This window comes from Ornithorhynchus anatinus, chromosome 11 (genome assembly GCF_004115215.2).
Source record: "Ornithorhynchus anatinus isolate Pmale09 chromosome 11, mOrnAna1.pri.v4, whole genome shotgun sequence".
Classification (NCBI taxonomy): domain Eukaryota; kingdom Metazoa; phylum Chordata; class Mammalia; order Monotremata; family Ornithorhynchidae; genus Ornithorhynchus; species Ornithorhynchus anatinus.
The window spans coordinates 7,840,002-7,863,072 of NC_041738.1; the positions used below are offsets into that span (position 1 = coordinate 7,840,002).

At 51.8% G+C, this 23,071-nt stretch overlaps 1 protein-coding gene across 3 annotated transcripts; it reads left to right on the top strand.

Annotated features, from left to right (window-relative positions):
• Nucleotides 1-9,354: 9,354 nt before the first annotated feature.
• SNX20 (sorting nexin 20) lies at nt 9,355-14,223 on the top strand. Of its 3 annotated transcripts, none has more exons than XM_039913407.1 (4): nt 9,355-9,622; nt 10,856-11,069; nt 12,387-12,538; nt 13,379-14,223. In XM_039913407.1, exons 2-4 carry the CDS (start codon nt 10,946-10,948, stop codon nt 14,045-14,047), a joined length of 945 nt encoding a protein of 314 aa, XP_039769341.1. In that variant the 5' UTR covers nt 9,355-9,622; nt 10,856-10,945; the 3' UTR covers nt 14,048-14,223. The 3 variants fall into 3 exon arrangements, with proteins under 3 accessions (XP_039769341.1, XP_039769342.1, XP_039769340.1); XM_039913408.1 differs by having other exon boundaries at nt 10,924-11,069; XM_039913406.1 differs by lacking the exon at nt 9,355-9,622 and having other exon boundaries at nt 10,516-11,069.
• Nucleotides 14,224-23,071: the final 8,848 nt, after the last annotated feature.

Consider the following 23,071-nt stretch of genomic DNA (forward strand, 5'->3'; position numbering starts at 1 on the left):
GGGCAGGGACCGTCTCTGTCCGTCGCCGAACTGTCCATTCCGAGCGCTTAGTACGGTGCTCTGCACGTAGTAAGCGCTCAATAAATACTACTGAATGAATGAACAGTGGTACCCGGCCCTGCCAGCTTCCGTCTCCCCTGCCTTTCCCCTCCCTCCTGTCCTCCCAGCCTGACTTTCCGGGCCAGACGGGCGAGGGGGAAGCAGTACGGGAGCAGGTGTGCCGATGCCGGCGGTCGGGGGTCCTGGGTTCTAATCCCGGCTCCGCCGTCTATCAGCCGGGTGACTTTCGGCAAGTCGATTCACTTCTCCGGGCCTCGGTTCTCGTCTTCTCTGACCGGGAGCGACTCCACGGACATCATCTCTCCCCGAACGCCCCGCCTCCACCGCAAGCGTGTTCCATAGGGTCTTCTCGGTAAAAATACAGAAGTGGTTTACCGTCGCCTCCTTCCGCGCAGTCGACTTGCGTCTCCGCTCTCGACTCCCTCCCGTGACGCCGCCGCCCGGCGCGGGGGAATTCTGAGCGGTAGCAGGTGGCCTTCCCCCCGCTAGCCACTGGCCAAGCTAGGAATGGAACGGATGCGCCTCCGCTTGACCCTCCCTCCCACAGTCAAGATCGGTAGAGTACGGGAAACTCTCCAGGTGCCGTCCTGAGGCGGGGTGCCTCAGTTCCCTCATCTGTAAAAGGGGGATGAAGACTGCGAGCCCCCCGACGGACAACCCGATCACCTCGTACAATAACGGTATGGTGCACAGCACTGTCCTAAGCGCCGGGGGAGATCCGGGGTCATCGGGTGGTCCCACGTGAGGCTCACAGTCTTCATCCCCATTTTCCAGATGAGGTCGCTGAGGCCCGGAGAAGTGAAGCGACTCGCCCACCGTCACCCAGCTGCCAAGGGGCGGAGCCGGGATTCGAACCCATGACCTCTGACTCCCAAGCCCGGGCTCTTTCCACTGAGCCACGCTGCTTCTCTAAATGGGGACTGGGACCGGGTCCAACCTGATTAGCTTGTATCTACCCCAGTATTTAGAATAGTGCTTGACGCCTAGCCACGCCGCTTCTCTATTGTGCAGAGCACCGCGCTAAGCGCTTGGAATGTACAGTTCGGCCACAGACGGAGACCACCCCCGCCCACTGACGGGCTCACGGGCCCAGGGGGGCCGACGGCAGTGAGGGGAGGAGAACCGGGGGGTCCCGGGGGAGGAAAAGGAGGAGGGAAGAAAGGGGAGGAGGAATCCAAGGCCTGATGGGTTGCACGTAATAAAAATGATAATAATGCTGTGGGTGTCTGTTAAGCGCTTGCTACGTGCAGACCACTGTTCTAAGCGCTGGGGGAGATACAGGGTGATCAGGTGAGGCTCACCGTTCGTCCCCATCCAGTACTGTTTATTGAGCGCTTACTATGCGCAGGGCGCTGTCCTAAGCGCTGGGGGAGATACAGGGTGATCAGGTGAGGCTCACGGTTCGTCCCCATCCAGTAGTATTTATTGAGCGCTTGCTATGCGCAGAGCGCTGTCCTAAGCGCTGGGGGAGATACAGGGTGATCAGGTGAGGCTCACCGTTCGTCCCCATTCAGTTGCATTTATTGAGGGCTTACTATGCGCTGAGCGCTGTCCTAAGCGCTGGGGGAGATACAGGGTCATCAGATGGTTCCCCCGTGAGGCTCACAGTCCAGCGTGGCTCAGTGGCAAGAGCCCGGGCTGGGGAGTCAGAGGTCATGGGTTCGAATCCCGGCTCTGCCCCTTGGCAGCTGGGTGACGGCGGGCGAGTCGTTTCACTTCCTCTGGGCCCCAGTTCCCTCATCTGTAAAATGGGGATGAAGACGGTGCGTCTCACGTGGGACCCCCTGATGACCCTGGACCCGCCCCAGCGCTTAGAACAGTGCTCTGCACGTAGTAAGCGCTTAACCAATACCGACATTATTATCCCCATTTTCCAGCCGAGGTCACCGAGGCCCAGAGAAGGGAAGCGACTGGGCCACCGTCACCCAGCCGACAAGGGGCGGAGTCGGGACTCGAACCCAGGACCTAGGGACGAATGGGCCACAGAGAGAGAGAGCAGTCGCGCCCAACGACGGGCTGCCGGGAGAAAGGGAGTCCGAGACCCCAACGGGGAAGAGGAAGAAGAGGAGGGACAGGAAGCCCCGGCCCCGGCCCGGCCCCGGCCCGACCCCGGCCCGACCGCGCCGCTCACCCGCTCCCGCTGCGGCTCCCGCTCCGCCGGCCGACGATCTCGCAGCCCCGACCCGCCGGCCGCCCCGGCTCCCGGCCTGGCCACGCCCCCTCCCCGCCCCGGAGCCAATCCCGGGCGCCCCCGGTCTGGCCACGCCCCCTCCCCGTCCCGCAGCCAATCCCGTGCGCTTCCTCCAGGGCCCCGCCCCCCCCGATCTTAGAGCGGGCTCCCCCGGTCTGGCCACGCCCCCTCCCCGCCCCGGAGCCAATCCCGGGCGCCCCCGGCCTGGCCACGCCCCCTCCCCGTCCCGCAGCCAATCCCTTGCGCTCCCTCCAGGGCCCCGCCCCCTGATTTTAGAGCGGGCCCCCACGGCTGGCCACGCCCCCTCCCCGCCCCGGGGCCAATCCCGAGCGCCCCCGGCCTGGCCACGCTCCCTCCCCGTCCCGCAGCCAATCCCGTGCGCTCCCTCCAGGGCCCCGCCCCCCCAGTTTAGAGCGGGCCCCCCTGACTGGCCACGCCCCCTCACCTCCCCGCAGCCAATCCCGGGCGCCCCCGGCCTGGCCACGCCCCTCCACCGCCCAGTGGGCGTGGCCTGTACGGCGATCGGTTGTTCTGGCCCCGCCCCCGGGCGTGGTCTACACCCCCTGTATCCAGTTCTGGCCCCGCCCCCTGGGGTGGTCTACACCACCGATGGCCAGTTTGGGCCACGCCCCCCCTCCCCTCCAGTGGGCGTGGTCCGCACCGCGATTGGTCAACTCTGGCCCCGCCCCATCTTGTGCCTCAGTTTACCCTTCTGTGAAACGGGGGTGCCTAGGCCCGCCCCCCCCCGGTCCTAGCGATCGAACGCCCGAGGGACCCCAGATAATCCCCTGGGGTTGGAAGGGGGGACGAGGGACCATTCATTCATTCAGTAGTATTTATCGAGCGCTTACTATGTGCAGAGCACTGTACTAAGCGCTTGGAATGGACCAATCGGTAGCAGGTAGAGACAGTCCCTGCTCTTTGACGGGCTCACGCTCTAATCGGGGGAGACGGACAGACGAGAACAATAGCAATAAATAGAATCGAGGGGATGAACATCTCATTAAAACAGAGAAGCAGCGTGGTTCAGTGGAAAGAGCACGGGCTTTGGAGTCAGAGGTCATGAGTTCGAATCCCAGCTCTGCCACTTGTCAGCTGTGTGACTGTGGGCAAGTCACTTCACTTCTCTGTGCCTCAGTTCCCTCATCTGGAAAATGGGGATGAAGACTGTGAGCCCCACGTGGGGCAACCTGATTCCCCTGTGTCTACCAACATAATAATTAAAACAATAGCAAATAAATAGAATCAAGGCGATGTACATCTCATTAACAAAATAAATAGGGTAATGAAAATATATGGGAAGTGGGTTAAAAAAAAAATAAACGTTGGTATTTGTTAAGCGCTTACTACGTGCCAAGCGCTGTTCTAGGCGCTGGGGTGGATACGAGGTCATCGGGCCGTTCCACGTAGGGCTCGCGGTCTTCATCCCCCTTTTACAGATGAGGGAACTGGGATACGGAGAAATTAAGTGATTTGCCCAAGGTCACACAGCTGACAAGGGGCGGAGCCGGGATTAGAACCCACGATCTCTGACTCCCAAACCCGGGCTCTTTCCACCGAGCCACGCCGCTTCTCTATTTTTAAGTGGGCCGAGATCCGGGACTGTTGGGGGAAAGCAGGACAGACTGAGATCCCGAAATTCATTCATTCATTCATTCCATCGTATTTACTGAGCGCCTACTGTGTGCAGAGCACTGTACTCAGCGCTTGGGAAAGTACAATACAGCAATAAACAGCGACATTCCCTGCCCACGAGGAGCTCACGATCTAGAGTAGGGGAGGCAGACATCCATACAAATAAATAAAATTGCAGATATGTAGAGAAGTGATCTGGGGCTGGGAAGGGGGGAAAAGCAAAGGGAGCAAGTCAGGGTGACGCAGAAGGGAGTGGGAGATGAGGAAAGGTAGGGTTTAGTCTGGGAAGGCCTCTTGGAGGAGATGTCTTCAAAAAGGCTTTGAAGGCGGGCAGAGTCTCTTCCCCTCTTCAAATCCCTACTTAAAGCTCACCTCCTCCAAGAGGCCTTCCCAGACTGAGCTTTTTCCCTCTGCTCCCTCTACCCCCCCTTCGCCTCTCCGCAGCTAAACCCTCTTCTCCCCCCCTCTCTCCGCTCCTCCCCCTCTCCCGTCCCACCCCCTCGGCACCGTACTCGTCCGCTCGACTGTATATATCTTCATCACCCTATTTATTTTGTTTAATGAGATGTACATCGCCCTGATTCTATTTATTTACCATTGTTTTTACGAGACGTTCTTCCCCTCGACTCTATCTATTGCCACCGTTCTCGTCCGCCCGTCTCCCCCGATCAGACCGTAAGCCCGTCAAACGGCAGGGACCGTCTCTATCTGTTGCCGATTTGTCCATTCCAACCGCTTAGTACAGTGCTCTGCACATAGTAAGCGCTCGATAAATACTACTGAATGAATGAATGAATGAATGAATGAATGAATGAATGAATGAATGAATGAGTGAATGGTTACCCGGAGGATTGGAGGCGGGTGGACGCTCCAGGCCAGAGGCAAGAAGTGGGGTAGAGATGGGTGGCGAGATAGGTGAGATGGAGGCCCAGTGAGAAAGTTATCTCTAGAGGAGCAAAGTGTTTGGGGTGGGGTGTAGAAGGAGGGAAGCGAGGTGAGGTAGGTGGGGACATCGATCCAATTGTGTGGGGTGGGAAAAGAACGAGGAAAAATCGTTAAGGCAGCATTGGATTTTCTGGCTGATTTTCCCAAGGAATTATAGTCACATAGTGACAGAGAGACATAAGTTTCTGTCTCTGACACTTCTACATCACCAAATTACTCTCCTCCCCTCCTCCTTGAACTCTCCCCCTCTGCCCCAGAGAGGCCTCGACCTGGAGCTAATACAGCCTGGCCTCCTCTTAGAAAGAAGTGCTCCCATTAAGTGTTTCCCACCCTATTTCCAGGGTGGGAAAACCTGTTTTCTTTCCCTTAGCCCCCAAGGTAAGCCCTCCCACTTCACCCCCCCCCCCCCCCCAAGGGTGGTGGAGAAACCTGAGCTGTCAGCACCATTAATGAGGGAGGCCTCTTCGGGTCAGAGGTCAAGCCCCAGGACCAGGCTGGAGGGCAGGCCAACTTTTCACCACCTCCCTACCACCTATTTTACGGTGAGATGCCTGTTCCCGGAAAATACTCCCAAAATCTAGGTGGAAGAGGCCAGATCGCCTAATCCCAGAAGTCCGTGGGCTGTAAGTGTTGAATCTACATTCTGCACACCCTGGGAAAAACCAGAAGAGTTGTTGAGCCCGCATCCCGTCATCATCGTCACTGTGGCCGTCAGCGCGGATCGAAAGGTCATGGGTGTAGCAGAGAGGACGCTCAGATCTTCAGTGATCGAGGGCAGAGAGGGTCAAAGGGCAACCGGGCTCAACGAGCCAGGCAGGCACAGGGGCATGGAAACTCTGCTCCCTCAAGTGCACCCCAAACTCTACCTCTAAAGTGGTTTCCTCCACAGCGGGAGAGGAAGTTCCCTTTAATACTCTAGAGGGTAGTGTGTCATATTTCCCATGTTTCCAGTGGTAACCCTAAAGATAGACCATAGGACTTAAAATAATAATTATATTTAAAAACTCACGCTATGCCAAGCATTAGGCTACCAAAAATCTACTAGGAAGCCGGTCTACAAATCCTGCCTAGATGAACGTGGGTCATCTAGTAATCATTCCGATAACTCCATAAATCTCTTTTTATGGTATTTATTAAGCAATTATCATATATATATATAGTTACGTCACCTGAGGCATAGAGAAGCTAAGTGACTTACTAAAGGTCACACAGCAGACATGTGGTGGAACCAGGATTAGAACTCAGATTCTCCGACTTCCAGACCGATGCTCTTTCCACTTAGACCACGCTGCTTCTCTGGCCCATACGTCCCGTCAACCTTTGATGATCGGCCCTAATGAAGAAGAGGAGCCGCCAAAAAGTAGCAAACAGCAGATAATAGAAAACAGTAGGCAAGGGGTGGCCTACGGGAAAGAACACAGCGTGGCTCAGTGGAAAAGAGCCTGGGCTTCGGAGTCAGAGGTCATGAGTTCGACTCCCGGCTCTGCCACTTGTCAGCTGTGTGACTGTGGGCGAGTCCCTTAACTTCTCTGTGCCTCAGTTACCTCATCTGTAAAATGGGGATTAACTGTGAGCCTCACGTGGGACAACCCGATTACCCTGTATCTACCCCAGCGCTTAGAACAGTGCTCTGCACATAGTAAGCGCGTAACAAATACCAACATTATTATTAATATTATTAACACAGGCCTGAGAGGCAGGAGAGATGGGTTCTAATCCCAGCTCCACCACTTCCCTGCTGTGTAACCTTGGGCAAGTCACTTAGTAGCTCTGTGCCTCGGTTTCCTCACCATCTGTAAAGCGGGGATGGAATATCTGTTCTCCCTTCCTCGTAGCCCCTCTCAGGGTCACACATGGAGAGTTTCCAGTACTCCACCCATCGCGCCTAGGGGAGGGAGACTCAAGCAGAGGTACACCCAGTCCATTCCTAGCTTGGGCAGTGGCTAGGGAGTGGAAGGCCATCCGCTATGAGTCAAAACTCACCTGTGCTGGGCAGCAGCGGCCCGGGAGAGAGTGGAGTGTGGGAGACTCGAGTTGACTGTGTGGAAGGAGGCAGTGGCAAACCACTTCTGCATTTTTACCAAGAAAACTCTACGGATCCACTACGAGAACAACTGCGGATAGAGGTGGGGGGTTTTCCACAGCGTCGCTATGGGTCAGGGATGACTCGAAGGCATAAGACAAGACTTCCTCTCAGACCGTGACCCCAAGTGGGACAGAGTCTGTGTCTCATCCGGTTATATTCCATCTACCCCAGCGCTTAGTACAGTGTCTGGCTAATAGTACACTCTTCGTAAATACTACAGATATTTTCCCACAAGACCGTAAAATCCTGAAGGCAGGATCGTGCCTCCTTACTCTCTTATACGCTCCGAAATGTTCTCTGTGCTCCATAAGCACCATTAATTGACTGATTGTAGAGGAACCATCTCGGATCTCATTCAGGAAGTGGTGGGAGAGGAGAACATCGAGAACTCACAGCTGTATCGTCAGGAACAGACCCCAAAGTTGCAGGGAGGCTCGGAGATGTAGCCTAAAGCTACAGACTAATGAATGTAAGATAGTTTTGGGAAGAAAGTGTGTCTGTCGATTCTGTTGTACTTTCCCAAGTGCTTAGTACAATGCTCTACACATAGAAAGCGTTCAATAAATACAGTTAATCGTCTGGTTGATTGCAGGAGTCTAGCTTGGCAAAACACACTAATCATTCGATGGTATTTATTGAGTGCTCACTGTGTGCAGAGTACTGTACTAAGCACTGTTCCCCCTGGAACAGAGAGGTATTTAATTATTTACTGGGAACTGCAGGAATCGCCAGAGGGTAGAAAGTCGCAGGGAAGACAGGCTCAAACATAGAATTCTTCTGCAGTGGATAATTCCCTCTCAGAACCCAAGGGTCGCTTGTTTCTCAACCAAACATTCATACGATGGTGAGGGTGTCGTTTATTTTCACAGGCTTTGTTCCTTTGTAGGCTTATAGGCTTCTGTCATTTGAGTTTTGCCTGGGGGAATATTGGCCTTTTCTTCCCCTTTAAACTGATGGCTCCGTCTTGCACATTGTAACTGTTTAATAAACACTATTACTCTAACTTCTTCTCTTTAGGGGCCGCATCTTCTCTTTTGTTTCTACCCCACAGCACCTCATCCAGGGTTCAGTGAACACTAAGGTGACGGGGTCTTCCAAAAAGGCCTTGCACCAGGGACTTCAGGACTGGAAGCCTGGGAGAAAGAATCCATGATGGTGTTTGTGGTTTGCACTGCACCACTCAGTCTCCCACCTTTTTATTTTAATAGTATTTGTTAAGCACTTACTTATGTGCCAGACACTGTACTAAGCGCTGGGGAAGGTACAAGCTAATCAGGATGAACATAGTCCACGCCCCAGATGGGGTTTACAGTCTTAACCCCTATTTTACACATGAGAGAATTGAGGCCCAGAGAAGTGAAGTGGCTTGCCCAAGGTCACACAGCAGACGAGTGGTAGAGCCGGGATTAGAAAGCAGGTGCTTTTGACGCCCAGGCCCGTGCTCTATCCGTTAGGTCACGCTGCTTCTCCCTTGGCCCTGACTGCCATGTCCCCTCTGGGGCCGAGGAATGCAACGAGTGCATAATCGGGCAGGGATGAAGCGCATGGTGCAATCTGCCCTGCTTTTTCATGCCCCATACTTGAGAAAGCCACACAAATTTTTTTTCATCAACAGCAACAGTTGGGAAAGCTAGACAACGGTGCTGCACTTTGAGAGATGAAATAACCTGCGTCTCCGTTTCCGCGATTGCAAAACGGGGATTCGATAACCTGTTTTCCCTCCTACTTGGACTGCGAGCCCACTTGATTAACTTGAATCTACCTCAGTGCTTACACCAAGTGCTCGACACATAGTAGGAGCGTAACAGATACCGTTAAAAAAATAGCATGTCTTGGGCCATAGAGGTCAGAGATCGTTTGACTAGATTTTCACCTCTGAATCGGACACATTCCTGTCCCTCTCCCGTTCAGAGGAGCAAAACGGGGGGCGGTAAAGGGGCTGAAGGTAGACTCTGACAGACTGCTCGTCCCCGCCCCCTCTCCGAGCGCTGAGAGCTCCAGAGCTCTTTCTCCACTCTTCGCCCTTCCACCCCCTCACCACCCCACCCCTGGGACGCAACAAACAAACTAGCCGAGGTCGGTTTCTGAATCGCTATCGGAGGGGTTCTGATCCAGCCCTGGCCCCGCATCCTTCTGCTCTGGAAATGAGTCAGCAGCCCGTGCCCTGAGGGCCTTGGTTTCTCCCGGGGTCACCCAGAGTATCCAAAGGAGCTAGAGTGGTAAGCAAACTATCCCAGACGACTGGGCCCTTCTAGCTAACCTTTCCTCAGAATCCATCAGCGGCAAAGGGGGTCAGGAGGTTGAGAGGATGGGAGGGAGGAGAGGCGCCCCAGCCAGACCAGGTCGCCAAATAGAACGAAGCTTTGTTCCTCCCGTCGGCGTGGGTGGGAGGGAGGGTGAACCGAAAACAGGAAAGGGGCTTGGTACTGGAGGGAAGTGAGAGAACTAAACTAGGCTGAGCCGTTTTCAGAGAGTAGACAGGTGCTAGGGATGTTTCTCCGGTGGTCTCTGAAGGTAGCTCGGCCCGGTTGAGCCGACTGCAAGAGGCTCAAAAGATGAAAAGTCCGGAGAGTAGAAGGGGTTCCTGAGCACCTCCGAAAAGACCCCGGGCCCACCTTGCCCATGGTAGGACCCCTCCCAGCTGCAAACTTCCAAGCCGCCGGGAAGACCCAGCTGACCCGGTGAAGGCAGAAAGCAGGGTTAAGGTTAGTGCCGAGAAGGGGTCTGGGCTGAGGGGAGGATTTCACTCGTTGAGAGCTAAGCATCGTGGCTGCTGCAAGCAAAATAAACAGCAGGCGGTAGGGGATTTCTCTCTGAGCTGTCACCTCCCCCTCACCAACTTCTGAACCAATTGGGCAAGAAAGCTCTCTATTTCCTGTTTATGCTAACAGGGGAACTGAACTGAGAGCTCATCTGTTTTAAAAACTTCAAGACCGTAAACTGGGGGAAGCACGGCCCCCTCCCTCCCTGCCCCCAGCCTTCCTCCGCCCGGACATGTGGCAGAACCAGGAAGGGTTCCAGGAAGGCCCAGGTCAGTGCCATGAAGTTCTCTCATTGGGTCACGAATTCCCCGATGAAGATTTTGCATTCTGCATTGGTCTCAAAATGGGCATCACCTGCTCGGGGGAGTGTGACCCTCTGGGTCTTCTCCCTTTCCCTTTGGCTTCAATCTGGGTGCCGGAGGCTCCGTCCCCCCACCCTTTTCTGGGAAGGGCACCTCTGCTTGCGCGAACCACAAGGGGATGGACACCCTGGGAGGGGCATGGATGGCTAGCTGTGTCCCAGCCAGTCCTGTGGTTTGAGTTGGGGGATGATGGGAAGGTCCCGTAGTCTTTCCGTCAGACATTACAGACATTGCAACACTTATATACATATCTTTCATTTTGTTCATATTAATGTCCGTCTCCTCCGCTAGACTGTAAGCTCGTTGTGGGCAGGGCATGTGTCTGGTATATTGTATTCTCCCAAGCGCTTGGTATAGTGCTTGGTATGGGAATCTGTCACCATCTAAATCAGTGGTACATATTGAGCACTTATCAGAGCATTGTATCAGGTACTTGGGAGAGGACAGTATAATAGAGTTGGTAGACACGATCCCTTCCCTCAACGACCTGAGTCGGGGAGACAGACTTTAAAATCAATTACTGGCAGGGGAAGGGGCAGAGCAAGCCTCCTCCCTCAGATTGGAAAGACACGCCCAAGCTGACCTGGACCCCGCTATTCCTGGGGTCCCTCCCGGATGGCAGATTGCCGAGGCCTCGACGATGCCAGAATTTGGGCCCTTACAGCACAGGGTAAGCTACTCGCAGTGGTTGGAAAGCCAACGAAGCTTCCGGGTGACCCTGGTCAGACTCTGGGTGCAGCTGGGTGTGGATGGCTGCCCGATGCGAGGTTTAGCCTGCCAGAGGAGCGCCCCACCAGGAGCCTTTGTCTTGCAGGGAAATAGGGGACTCCGGGACCGAAGCCTCCGGGCCGTTCAGTCGGGGGTCCACCTCTGTCTCCCCAGCCCACCCCAGCAGCCCGACGGCATGAGTGATGGGCATCCAGGAAGTTCCCCGGCCCTCTGTTCAGGCACGGAGGAGGATGGAGGTGCAACATCAGATCCGTGGACTCTTGATCCCCAAGATACGGGAGCAGATGAAGAAGCTTCAGGTGAGCCACGGCCAAGCCAGAGGGGTCTGTGCCACCGGGGTGGGGTGGGGTGGGGGTGGGAGGGAGGCACTCGGACTCTGGATTAATCCGGAATGCTCTCTCTCCTACTTGCCCTTCTGTCGTCTCACACTAAGTGGCTTCTCAAAATTAGATTCAAAAAATCAACTGGTCCCAGGTCGCAAGATGGCCAGAACTGTTCGCTAAGGGCTAAGCACCTCTCGGTGCTGTGGAGCACACTATCACACATTTTAGAACCCCAGTTCTGACTCCAATCCTAATTTTCCCTTTTGATGGCTGGTCCTGGGAGCAAGCTCCATTCCATCTCCCATTTGACGAATTCCCGCAGGTGTTGTCTCCCACCCTGCCTCCTCAAAACTATGCCCTCCAACCTCTGCAGGAAGAGGTCCAGGGGGAGAGTCGAGTAAGGGTCATGAAGGGAGTCAGGATGGAGTGAGGGAGAAAGGAGATAGATGACTATCTGAAACTTAGTCCTGCACTTGACACTGTACCCGCCATTAGTCCGCACTTAAATCAATCAGTGGTGTTTACTGAGCACTTACCGCGTGCCAAGCGTTGTACTAAGCCCTTGAGCGTCGTACTAAATGCATAGCCCCTGAATTGGAAGATCAAGGAGAGGAATAGAAGAATGGCGTGGCCTCCAAGCAGCGTGGTCAAGGGCCAAGAGACAGGACTGGGAGTCAAGAGACCTGGGTTTTAATCCTGCCTCTGTCCCTTGCTTACTGTGTGACCCTGAGCAAGTGACTTCATTTCTCTGTGCCTCAGTTCCCTCTTCCCTCATCTGTAAATTGGGGATTCGATAACTGTTCTCCTTCCCCCTTATGCTGTGAGTCCCACACCAGCTACACCAGCTCTTAGCCCAGTGCTGGGAACACAATAAGTGCTTAGCAGATGCCACAGTTACAGGAAAGGGTGAAAAAAAAATCTCCTCTTCAAAGGGCAGGGAATGTGAAGAGGAAGTTGCAAGCAAATTAGATGCAGGAGGTTGGCCTCTCCCCCTCCAGGAGATGAACCCCGAATCCTCTTGCTCAAACCTCCACCGCCAGGTCTAGCAGAAAGTACAGGATCTGGAATTCCTCTGGAGCTCAGCCACCTTACATTTGCAAATGTAAGAAAGGCTACACTCCCACAAACCAAACTGTGTTTGCTAAATCTATGTGGAGGCAGAGAAGGAGGTGTTTTCCCCCACTTTCTTCAGATCAGGAAAGAGCCATGGATCCTCTTTCCCATAGGCCTCGGGTCTGTTTTGTTTCCCGAGACACCGTCGCTAAATGAGAAAGACTGATATCGTCCCTCCAGATCCGCCCCAGATCCCAAGCCCCAACTCGTCCATGACCACGAAGGAGCTCCAGGAGTACTGGAAGAATGAAAAATGCTATCGGAAACCCGTCAAACTGCTCTTCGAGATTGCCTCCGCCAGGATCGCAGAGAACAATTTCTCCAAATTCGTGGTAAAGGAAGGGATGGGTGGGATTACGCAGGGCCGGCTTCGGGTAGAAATCAAGTGGGGCGATCGCCTCGGGGCACACTCTCTGGGGGTTGTGGGGCGTGGCCCGGCAGAGGTTAACTATTTAAGAGAAGCAGTGTGGCTTAGTGGATAGGGTAGAGACCTGGGAGTCAGAAGGACCTGGGTTCTAATCCCAGCTCTGCCACATGTCTGCGGTGGGCAAGTCACTTCACTTCTCTGTGCCTCGGTTCCTCATCTGTAAAATGGGGATTTCAGCCCCACATGGGACAGGGTTCTGTGTCCATACCTATTTACTTATAAACGCCACAGTGCTTAGTACGGTTCCTGGCACATGGTAAGTGCTCAAAAAAATACTACGATCAACACTGATCCGTAATATTATTACTATTATTATTATCACTAAAAGTGCCCACCGGTCATTCAGATAGGGATGTGGGAGAGGACTGCGGTGGGTCTCGAGTGAGGGTGTTCAGTCAGGGTCCCCTCCCGAGATGCACCCTCTAGATGCAGGGATCTGGACGGACTCCACAGTGACACCACACAGATCGCCGGGCGCGCAGCCAGCGTGATGTAATGACCACACGTGGGGTGAGGGAGGACAGGGTGGGAGAGGTTAACTTGCCTCAGAAGCCGGTCTTGGGATCTGGGCCCTGAACGCTTGCCCGTGGCTTCATTCATTCATTCAGTCATATTTACCGAGCGCTTACTGGGTGCGGAGCACCGTACTAAGCGCTTGGAAAGTACAGTTCGGCGACAGAGACGATCCCTCCCCCACAACGGGCTCGCTGCGGCCAAGGTGGCGTCTCCCTTCGCCTCTCCACAGATGTACAAGATCGTCATCGTCCAGACGGGGAGCTTCGATGGCAACAAAGCGGTAGTGGAACGTCGCTATTCAGACTTCGAGAAGCTGCACAAAAACCTCCTGAAGGATTTCAGCGAGGAGATGGAGGATATCGTCTTCCCCAAAAAGCACCTGACGGGGAACTTCACGGCGGAGATGATCAGCGAGAGGAAACTGGCTTTCAAGGACTATCTGCGGCTCCTGTATTCGATGCAGTACATCCGGAGGGCCCGGGCCTTCACGGATTTCCTGACCCGGGCGGAGCTGGAGGAGGCTTACAGCTGCCTGAGGGCGGGGCAGTACACCAAAGCCCTGGATATCTTCTTCCAGGTGGTGCCCCTGCAAGAGAAACTCACCCACCACCACCCAGCCCTCCTGGTCCCCTCCCTCTGCGCCATGCTGGTGTGCCACCGGGACCTGGAGCGTCCTCTGGAAGCCTACGCGGTCGGGGAGAGGGCTCTCCTGCTCCTTCAGGGGCGAGGCGGGCACAGATATTACACGCCGCTGCTGGAGGCCATGATCCACCTGGCCTACCAGCTGGGGAAGGACTTTGTGTCTCTGCAGGAGAAGCTGGAAGAAAGTCAGCTCCGAAAGATCCCTGCCAAGATGGTGACCTTGAAGGAGCTCACCGTCCGAGAGTACCTGCACTAAAAGCAGCGGGGCCCAGAGAGTAGAGAGCGATCTCCTGGGAGTCAGGAGATCTGGGTTCTGATCCTGACTCCGCCAACTTTCTGCTGGGTCGTTCTTGAGGGGATCGCTTAACTTCTCTGTTGGAAGCAGCGTGGCCTAGGGGAAAGAGCGCAGGCCCGGGAGCCAGATGATCTGAATCCTAGTCCTGCCTCCGCCACTTGTCTGTTGTGAAACCTTGGGCCACTCATTTAACTTCTCTGGGCCTCACTTACCTCATCTGTAAAATGGGGAATAAGACTGTGAGTCACCATGTGGAAATGGACTGTGTCCAATCCGATTAGCTTTCTCTCTCCCCCAGGGTTTATTACATTGCCTAGCACACAGTAAGTGCTTAACAAATACTGGAAAAAAATGTCACAAGTTCTTTGGGCCTTTTTTCTTATCTATAGAATGGGGGGTTTATACCCCCTTTTCCTCCCCCATAGACCACGTGCCCTGTGTGAGAAGGGACTCTGTTCAATCTGATCACCTTGGATCTACCACCAGGCTTGGCACATAGTAAATGCTTCACAAATACCTCAGTGATTATTATTAGGGAGATCTGGGGATCGCTGAATTCCACCCAGAAGGCCGGGGAGAAGACATCTGAAGCGTCGATCATGGCTGATGTTTTTGCCAGCAAAAACTAGTTGATTACATCCCTGAGGCTGCTCATAGTATCGCTTCTCCAGCATCTAGGACAGCAAGGAAAACACTAATTGGTATCATTTAGCTCTTACAATGTGCCAAACACTGTACTACCCTCTGGGGTACCAATTACCGGGCTCCACATGGGGCTTACTGTTTAAATAGGAGGGAGAACAGATATTGAAGCCCCATTCTACAGATGAAGGAAATGAGGCAAGGAGAAGGTATGTGACTTGCCCAAGGTGACACAGGAGGTAAATGATGGAGCCAAGATTAGGATTAGGTCCTTTGACTCCGAAGACAGTGCTCTTACCCTTAGGCCACGTTGCAGTGAGGCACTCCTTAAGCACTCCAGCGTCCCCACAGCTGAGATGTCTGTAAAGTTCGTGGGGAAGGAGCCTTCCACAGGCAGCTTCCGCCATCTTCGTTCAGAGCTTCCTGGGCCCTGAAGGAGACGCCCCCCTTCTTCTCCCCCAGCCCCCAATCCATCACTGCTAATTGTAGCCTGCAAATTCAGCTTCTTTCCCAAAAGCAAAGGCAAAGGGTCTTTGCTTTCCACTTCTTAGTGGGATAGATCCTGTCAGGGGGTGACAGGATTTTCTTTTCCTCAGTGACCGTGCCTGTAACGTTTGCTCCATTTCTTTGGCTCTGGGCTGCAGCCAAGTCCTAGCACTGCATTGCTGTGAGAGAGACAGCCTGAAAGAGGAAAGAGAGAGTGAGAAAAAGAGAGAGGGGAAGAGAGAAAGAGAGACACCCCAGTGAAGCCTCATACATCCCAGTCCTCCCACACCCCTAGACATACCAGTGTTCCAGACAGAAAATGTCAGCAAAACCCAAAGCCAAAAGCATGGACAGAAAACAACATTGAAATCGCCTGAATTCTGTCTCAATTCCACATGAGTGATTTTATCCCTTGGGCCATAAAGAAGATAAATTTGAGGCCCACAGTTTTTTAAATCACTCTACCACCCCAGAGAGTAGCCTCAGTCTTTCTAGAACATGTGCAAGCAAGATGGTTACCTCTGAGTTGGACTATTGTGTTTACAGGGTTATCTTGTACGTTTATTACTGTATGCAATAATTACTGACTCTGGGGATCTGCCGAAGCCTCAGAGAATCACTTTTCCCCCCAACGAAATCAACAAAATGGTATTGTTTACATGGTGGAAAAAGTCTATTGCAAGCATGGAGACGGGGAGAAGGGTGGGAAATGTCTATACTCCCTAACATTGTATCTCTATAAGAATAAATCATCACTGAATCCTTCTTTTTGCAGAAATCAAATAATTTTAAATAATGTTTGAGCCTTACAATATCCCTTGAAGTTAGGGGAGATTAAAACTCAATACGTGCAACTCGGTTTCTAAAACCCCCTCAGTGCCATCAATGGCCACCCTCAAGGCAGGACCAGAGATGCTGTCATTTTTGTCCCCAACCCCCAGACCCAGGAAAATGCTGCCTCCTGACAGAGTTCTCCAGAGGAGCTCGGCAGAAGTAAAAGCAAACTCAAATCACTTAACTTCTCTGTGCTTCAGTTATCTCATCTGTAAAATAGGGAATGACTCTGAGCCTCTTGTGAGACATGGACTATCCAACCTGGCTTGTATCTACTCTTTGCTTACTAGAGTGTGTGGCACATAGTAAGCGCTTAACAAATACCATAACAAATGCCATAAAAATCGAAGAGGGAAGGGTGTGTGCTTGAAGTGTAGAAATCACTAAGATAATGGCACTGGGCAAACAAAGAATTACTGTCTACTTCTAACAAGAGGACAGAGGTGAATGGTAGGGAAGCTTAAACCAAACAAATGCATATCAGTGGTGACAACTTTTCCTTTCAAATGGGGGATAAAAAGGGGAAGGTCTCTGGGAAGGCAGGGGAGAAAGTGGGATGGAATTTGGAAGCACTATGTGGACTTTAAAGAAGTACAGGGAGGTCACGTGGCATAGAGGGAAGAGTCCTGAACTGGGAGACAAGATTCTTGGCTTCCAGTCCCTGCTCAGCCATTTGCCTGCTGCATGACCTTGGACAAGTCAATTAAATTCTCTGGGCTTCATTTTCCTCATACGTAAATTGAGGATAAACTGTGAGTCCAGCCTGGGACAGGCACTGCGTCCGATATGATTATCTTATATTTTCCCCAGTACTTTGCACAGCGCTTGACACGGTGAGAGCTTAATGGATACCATCATTATCATTATGACAAGTCAGGAAGTTCTGATTTTGGTTCTCTTCTGCCCCACTCTGAGGCTCTCATGTAATGTCAGAAAGCAGAGTTGAGGGAGGCTGGGGATCCAGCCTAAAATATTTTGGAACGAAATGACAGTTATGCCCTCTACACCTGGAAACCAGTGGGAGTAATAGTCCCTATATGCCCCCAAAGTCAGTCGGTCAGTCAATCATACTAAGAATTTCCTGTGTTCAGAGTACAATATAACAATAAACAGACACAGTCCCTGCCTACAATGAGCTTACAGTCTACGGTGTAGGCATCGATGAGAAGAAACATTCCTTCACACTGTGCGTGGCGAGCCTCGGTGGATGGATAAATCCATTGACCAGAGGTCTTCGGGGCAAGTCTCCTTAGACTAATAATAACAATAATAATAATAATAGTTGTGGTGTTTAAGTGCTTATTTTGTGCCAGGAACTGCACTAAGCACTGGGGTGGAAACAAGCAAATCGGGGGGCTATATATAGCTTCACATATGGCTCACAGTCTCAATCGCTATCATACAGATGAGGTAACAGAGGTACAGAGAAGTGAAGTTACTTGCCCAAGGTCACACAGCAGTCAAGCTGCAGAGCCTGGATTAGAATTTATGACTAATCTGAGACAATATCCCTGGGTCTAATCCCCCAACCCTCCTGGGGAACAAGACTCCAGAAAGCTGCTTCAGGGGCTAGTGGGGTGGGGGTTGGTGGAGAAGGGGCTGGGGGACGCTTTTCGCCCGCTGAAGAGCTGCCTGTCTCCCCCCTTTCAGACCGAGAGCCCGTTACTGGGCAAGGATTGTCTCTATCTGTTGCCGAATTGTACATTCCAAGCGCTTGGTACAGTGCTCTGCACTTAGTAAGCGCTCAATAAATACAATTGAATGAATGATTCGAGAGAGGGCCAAACGAGCCACATTTCTCTCTAGCCTGTAAACTCTTCGTCTAAACCGTAAACTCCTTGTAGGCTGGGACCACTCCTACCAACTCTATTGTACTGTACTCTCTCAAGCGCTTAGTACAGTGCTCTGCACACAGTAAATATTCAATAAACACCACTGTGGGACCCTTCAGAGAGTTGTAATCCAAGAGACTTGGGCTCCCACAGTCTTCTCCTCCCTAATACGCAGTGGAGGGTCTCTGAAGCACCCCCCCTCACTGAAGGCTGGACCCCCAAGCCTGGGGCTAAGACTATCTGGACTGGCATCAGCAGCCAGCCAGTCGGTCAGTTGTATTTATTTAGCGCTTACTACGTGCAGAGCACTGTACTAAACGCTTGGGAGTGTACGGTATAACTGTAACGGAAATACCCGCCGCCTACAACAAGCTTACAAATCTAGCCTGGCTCAGTGGAAAGAGCCCGGGCTTTGGAGTCAGAGGTCATGAGTTCGAATTCCAGCTCTGCCACTTGTCAGCTGTGTGACTGTGGGCAAGTCACTTCACTTCTCTGTGCCTCGGTTACCTCATCTGTAAAATGGGGATTAAGAGTGTGAGCCCCACGTGGGACATCCTGATTCCCCTGTGTCTACCCCAGCGCTTAGAACGGTGCTCGGCACATAGTAAGCGCTTAACAAATACCAACATTATTATTATTATTATTAAATCTAGAGGACTGTAAGCCTGTAGCTTATGTCTTGGGTCCTGGAAGATCAGTACCATTATTATGATGATGTTCCCAGAGGAAAGCTTGAGGTTGAAGAAAAGAAAGATAGGATAATGATAATCGTAGTAAATGTTAAGCAGCACAGCCTAGTGGAAAGAGCGTGGGCCGGGGGCGGGCCAGATAACCAGAGTGATAACTCCATCTCTGTCACTTGTCTGCTGTGTGACCTTGGGCAGGTCACCTAGCTTCTCTGGCCTTCAGTTTTGGTAAAACGAGGACTCAATCAATGGCTGTCCTTCTTCCAGCTTAGTCTGTGAAACCCACGAGAGATAGAGATTGTGTCTCATCTGATTATCTCGTATTCACTCCCAGCGCTTAGAACAGAGCTTGACACATAGTAAGGGCTTAACAAATATTACTATTGCTATTATCGTTAACGATAATAATAATAGCGATGTACTCTGTGCCAAACACTGTAATGAGCACCGATAAGCAGCAGTCGAGTGATACAACCCGAGTCATGGCTGTCGGGGAGGGTGGCCTTAGGAGAAGCAGCATGGCGTAGCGGATAGAGCACGGGCCGGGAATCAGAAGATCATTCATTCAATCGTATCTACTGAACGCTTACTACGTGCAGAGCACTGCATTAAGCGCTTGGAAAGTACAATTCAGCAATAGAGAGAGACAATCCCTGCCCACACCGTGCTCGTGGGTTCTAATCTCGGCTCCACCACTTGTCTGCCGTGTGACTTTGGACAAGTGACTTTACTTCTCTGTGCCTCAGTTACCTCATGTGGAAAATAGGGATTGAGACCTACGTGGGTCAGGGACTGTGTCCAAATCGATCTGCTGGTACCCACTCCAGCGCTTAGTACAGTGTCTGGCACATAGGTAAGGCTTAAAGATATCATTTTTATTATTATTAATAATAACAGTGGTCCCTAACGGACCGTCCAGAAGCAGCGTGGCTCAGTGGCAAGAGCCTGGGCTTGGGAGTCAGAGGTGACGGGTTCTAATCCCGGCTCCGCCACTTGCCAGCTGTGTGACTTTGGGCAAGTCACTTCACTTCTCTGTGCCTCATGAGGTTCCCTCATCTGTAAAATGGGGCTGAAGACTGTGAGCCCCTCGTGGGACAACCTGATCACCTTGTATCCCCCAGCGCTTAGAACAGTGCACTGCACAGAGTAAGCGCTTAACAAATACCACAATTAATTAATTAAAATGACCATCCATTTCTGTACGATGAGCTGAACGACCACTAGATGGCGCCGTCGCATTTGCTGCCGAAAGTCCATGCACCCGGCCTGGAATATTGGAAAAAAATCCACAAAACTTTAAAAAAATCATAAAAGTTTTCAAATATTATCGGGGTTGGGGAGGAAGCAACGCAGGTCGTAAAACTCTGGCATTTAAATGTTTAACGCACTTTAACAATTTAAAACAAAAATCAATTGGATTGTGAGTTTTGGATGGTGGCTCTCGGCTGCCCGGGCGTCCTTAAGGACGATTTAGGGTCTTCCTTCATCAGACAGCCCAGAGCCGTCGAGAGAGCCGAAAGGGAAAATCTTCTTGCAGGCTTTTAGACCTGGAGAGTTCAAAGCCACAGTCACTGCTGCAGCTCTGAGCCTCCCGCACCTTTCCCTCTGATCAAAAGGAACCGAGGAAAACTTGCAACTCTTAAAAGAACTATCAAATAATGGGCAAAACCAGTAAAAATAAATGAGCCTGTAATGCATTCTGAGCCGAGCTAGGGGAGCTGAAAAACACAATTAGTTTGTTTGAACATTCTGGCTGGTCAGCATTCACGGGGGTGGAGAGGTTTTGATGGAGTTCTTAAAAAAATGACTTTGGTTGAGTCCTTTCCTCCCCTCTCCTCCTCCCATCCTCCTGGCTCCTAACATCCCTACAGCTTCCCCGTTCCCTTCACACTGGTCCTTCTTTTCCCAGTGTCCCTGGATGGGTCCCTGAGTATCGAGATAGTAGTCACTGTATTTAGCAAACATCTACCGTGCGAAGAGAACTGTATTAAACACTGGGAAGAAGTACGCCGGTGAACGTTAGACGCGGTCCTCGCCCTCCAGGCTGATTCCTCCCGCTCTTTCCTTCAGCTTGAGCCCCCATATTCCCCCTTCTTCTTTCCCCTTGACCAGGCCCGTGTGGGGACGCAAAGAACCAACCAAGTAGCGTGGACTCAGCTGCTTTCACCTTCCACTGCCTCCTTTCCCCGTTTGACCCCAGCTGTGGCATCAAATGGGTCAGCGTGGGGATAGACGCTCCCCGGCTAACCGCAAAATTTCACCACCATCTCCTTCAATCCCGACATCGCAACCGTTCCCGAGGAAAGGTGATCGATGAGTGTTTCAAATAGTTACCTCTCAATATATTACCCTCCATCTTCTGTGTTCACAGTGGGGAGCAGAAACAGAAAAAGCAAGCAACTAACACATATATATATATATAAAGCAATCAGTCAATCAGTGGTACTTATAACTGATTGCTTACTGTGTGCAGGGACTATACTGAGTGCTTGACAGAGTACAACAGAGTTGATAGACACGTTCCCTGCCTTCAAGGAGCTTAGAGTCTAAAGGTCTGTAGATTTTAGACTATAAATTGGGAACAGCGATTTGAACCCTTAATGAGCAGCAGAGAGAGGTTGAGATGGGGAGATTGGATCCTGAGATATTCCTCTGTAACGGGCTGAAGATTTCTCAGCTAGGAAAAAGGCCACCAGAAACCAGGCTCACAGCTATGGAGAGTGCCAGAAATTATCTGTAGATAATCTACAATGAGGATAACCCACCACAGGGATCCTAGGGAACCAAGAGTGAGTGGAAGAGGGAGAAAGATTCAACATTAGCCAGTCTGATGAAGGATTTCTGGGAGTTTGACCTGTAAATTATATATTAGAAATTGTATTTATATTAATGTCTGTCTCCCCTTTTAGACCGTGCCCACCAACTCTCTTTTATTCTCCCAAGTGCTTACTGCAGTGCTCTTCACACAGTAAGCGCCCAGTAAATGTTGTTAATGATTACTGATGGCTTTAAATCACTCAGTTAGCTTGCCCCTCCCATCTTACCTTGAAGATCTCCTAGTACAGCTCAGCCCACACACTTCACACCTCTAGTACCAGCCTACTCATTGGACCCCAGTCTCATTGATCTCACTGCTGACCCCTTTGCTACAAGCTTCCTCTGGCCTGGAATTCTCTCCCCCTCCATATACGCCAGACCACCACTCTTCCCACCTTCAAAGTCTTATTAAAATCACATCTCCTTTAAGAGACCTTCCAGATTAAGCCCTCGTTTCCCCTGCTCCCTTCTGTGCGGCCTATGCACTTGGATCTGAACCATTTAAACATTTGATATCTACCCCACCCTCAGCGCCACAGTAGTTCTGAATGCATCTGTAATTTTCTTTATATTAATGTCTGTCTCCCACTCCAGACTGTAAGCTTCTTGTGAGCAGGAAATGTGTCTTCCAATTCCTTACCATAGGCTTTAAAGCTCTCAATCATTTTGCCTCCTCTTATGTTACCTGCTTGATTTCCTACCACAACCCAGCCCTCACAGTTGACTCGTCTGATGCCAACCTACTCACCATACCTCGATCACATTTATCTTGCCTCTGACCTCTCGTCTATGCCCTGCCTCTGACCTGGAACGCCCTCCCTCTTCATAACCGACAGTCGCTATCTCCACCTTCAAAGCCTTATTTAAAAAAGAGGCCTTCCCCGACTAACCCCTCAATTCCTCTTCTCCCACTATCTTCTGTGTCACCCTGGCATTTGGATTTACACCTATTTACCTCTTCCTCAACCCCATAGCACTTATATACCTATCTGGAATTTAATATCTGTCTCCCCCTCTAGAATGTCAACTCGCTGTGCACAGGGAATGCATCTACCCACTCTTTCATACTGTACCTCCCCAAGTGCTTAGTACAGTGTTCTGCACATGGTAAGTGCTCAATACATATGATCGATTAATTGTTTGATTCCAACTCTGTTCTATTGTACTCCCCCAAGCGCTTAGTGCATGCTCGGCACACAGTAAGTACTCAAGAAATATCACTGATTGATTGACTGATAAGGAACAATTTGAGTGTTTAGGAATCTTCCGGGTAGGCCCGTGGCTATTTGAGGCCTAGAATGCTGTTCAGGAAAGGGGGCCCTCGGGCCCAACCTCAGTGGCCCTCTGCCCAAGGAGGTTCAGAGCAGAAGATTCACTGACCGTGGAGCAGTGAGGGGTCTGAGAGAAATACAGAATCTAGTGGGAGAGACCTAGAGATCTGGTTGCCTCTCCAGCCCCCGAAGTCTCCATATTGGAAAGAACCCAGGTCCAGGACAAGAGAGGAGACATTTTGTACTCCCCTGGGGGTTGTGGGGGTGGGGAGGAGGAGTCCAGCTGAGGCCATAGACTCCTTCTTCAGAGGCCTGAGGAGGAGAAGGCAGAACTCTGCTTCCTCAGCTGACCTGGCAGAAGAGCTAGTTCAGATTAGGTGCGGTATTTTTGAATGCTTGCAAAATGCCAAAGCACTG